The 2,500-nt window shown below is 49.6% G+C and overlaps 1 protein-coding gene across 1 annotated transcript in view; it reads left to right on the top strand.

Moving 5' to 3' along the window:
- med27 (mediator complex subunit 27) overlaps positions 1-2,500 on the top strand; it is a 74,493-nt gene that overhangs the window by 31,507 nt on the left and 40,486 nt on the right. Inside the window, exon 3 of the mRNA XM_012821102.3 lies at positions 130-260. Coding sequence (XP_012676556.1) covers positions 130-260 — 131 coding nt within the window. The remainder of the gene's footprint in view (positions 1-129; positions 261-2,500) is intronic.

Raw genomic sequence — 2,500 nt, 5'->3', positions numbered from 1 at the left:
TTAAACACAAAGGGGCAGGTTTTGAGTAGAGCATGAATGGAGTCCACGTCGCGTTTTAGTTTGTCTTTGGTGAGCGTCTGCTTCCTCTCGCTGATGTGTTCCCCTGTCTCATGTTCCCCTTTCCCACAGCTGCAGTATCATGCCGGATTGGCCTCCAGCCTCCTGAACCAGCAGTCACTCAAGCGCTCGGCCAATCAGATGGGACCTTCTGCCAAGAGGAGGCCCAAAGTCCAGCCCAGTGCCCTGGTCCTGCCCCCACAGTAAGTCCAACATGTTCCTAACATCTACCCAACATATCTACACATCTACCCAACATCTCTACACCTCTCTACACATCTACCCAACATCTCTACACATCTACCCAACATCTCAACATCTCTACACATCTACCCAGCATCTTCCTCACATCTCTACACATCTACCCAACATCTACCCAACATCTCTACACATCTCTACACATCTACCCAACATCTCAACATCTCTACACATCTACCCAGCATCTTCCTCACATCTCTACCCAACATCTCTACACATCTACCCAACATCTCTACACATCAACCCAACACATCAACCCAACATCTCTACACATCTCTACACATCTACCCAACATCTCTACACATCTCTACACATCTACCCAACATCAACCCAACATCTCTACACATCTACCCAACATCTACCCAACATCTCTACACATCTCTACACATCTACCCAACATCTACCCAACATCTCTACACATATCTACACATCTCTACACATATACCCAACATCTCTACACATCTCTACACATCTCTACACATCTACCCAACATCTCTACACATCTACCCAACATCTGTACACATCTACCCAAGCCAGTGCCCTCCTGGCCAAATTCATGTACCTTTATAATCCAACATGGCACTTTATTTTTAAGTGGTCCTCTCCTGACCACTCAACCATCTCCACTCTCCAATATGATTCTCACAGACCAAGATGTCAAGAGGTCTCCTTTCAACCCAACATGAATGACTGTTTTCACCTGTTCAATCAGTATGGTTTTTCCCTTCTAACCAACAATGGTTCCTCCTCTTCCTCATCTTCCTCCTCTTCACTAACTTGATTCTCCCCTTGTGATCTCCCACAGTTCCTCCCTTTCTCACCCTCCACGGTTCCTCTTGTGTCTTCCCCTCTCTCATGGCTCGTCTGAAGGCCTTCGTGTATGTGTGTGTATGTGTGTGTATGTGTGTGTGTGTGTTTCCACATCAAAGAGCAGGGCGCAGAGGGGCCACTCGACGAAACTCTGAATATGGCAACAGCGGTGAGATGGCTCTTTGTCTCTCAGGGGCCAGAGAGGGTCCCGCTCAGCGGCTTTGATAAGACAAATGCAGCAGTGTGTTTGTGTGTGTGTGTGTGTGTGTTTGTGTGTCTTCAGAGCGATGGAGACGAGAGGCTGATACTAGATGAAAGAGGAGAGGGAAAGAGAGAGTGCGAAGGGAGCTGATAGAGAGGAAGAGAGAGAGAAAGATGGAGAGAAAGAGATAGGTAGAAGTACAGAGAGAGGAAGAGAGAGTGAAGATTGATGATAGAGGAGAGAGGTAGAGAGAGGAGAGAGCGAGAGGTAGAGAGAGGGAGAGATGGAGAGGTAGAGAGAGGGGGAGGTAGAGAGAGGTAGAGAGGGAGAGGTAGAGAGGGAGAGGGAGAGGTAGAGAGAGGAGAGAGGTGGAGAGGTAGAGAGAGGAGAGAGGAGAGAGGTGGAGAGGTAGAGGTAGAGAGAGGAGAGAGGTGGAGAGGTAGAGAGGTAGAGAGATGGAGAGGTAGAGAGAAGAGAGAGGTAGAGAGAGGAGAGAGGTGGAGAGGTAGAGAGATGGAGAGGTAGAGAGAAGAGAGAGGTAGAGAGAGGAGAGAGGTGGAGAGGTAGAGAGAGTGAGAGGTAGAGGTAGAGAGAGGGAGAGATAGAGAGATGGAGAGGAGAGAGGTGGAGAGGTAGAGAGAGGAGAGAGGTAGAGAGGTAGAGAGAGGAGAGAGGTAGAGAGAGGAGAGGTAGAGAGATGGAGAGGTAGAGAGGGAGAGAGGTAGAGAGAGGAGAGAGGTGGAGAGGTAGAGAGAGTGAGAGGTAGAGAGAAGAGAGAGGGAGAGATAGAGAGATGGAGAGGTAGAGAGATGGAGAGATGGAGAGATAGAGAGATGGAGAGGTAGAGAGAGGTGAGAGGCATGGGGCCCCAGCTGGCATAGTGGCCCTCAGACAAGAGCGCTGGCATAGTGGCCCTCAGACAAGAGCGCTTTTGTGTGCGCTGCTCCTCCAGAAGCCCTCATCAGAGTGGCTTTCACAGCGCGCTCAATGGTGGCTCTCTAATCCCTCTGGGCTCGGGCTCGTCTGCCCTCGCCCGCCTTTGTTCGCCGCACACGCCTTTGTGCTGCACGCGTGCTTCATGCATATGGAGATTGAGTGTTGGTTTCTCTTCCTTTTTAATAGGGTCTCAGAAAATACAGTCAAATTAACAGACAAACAAGCAAACTCTCAAAG

Source organism: Clupea harengus, chromosome 7 (genome assembly GCF_900700415.2).
Source record: "Clupea harengus chromosome 7, Ch_v2.0.2, whole genome shotgun sequence".
Lineage (NCBI taxonomy): Eukaryota > Metazoa > Chordata > Actinopteri > Clupeiformes > Clupeidae > Clupea > Clupea harengus.
The sequence above is the reverse complement of the archived record's forward strand: the minus strand, read 5'-3'. Positions and strand labels throughout refer to the sequence as shown.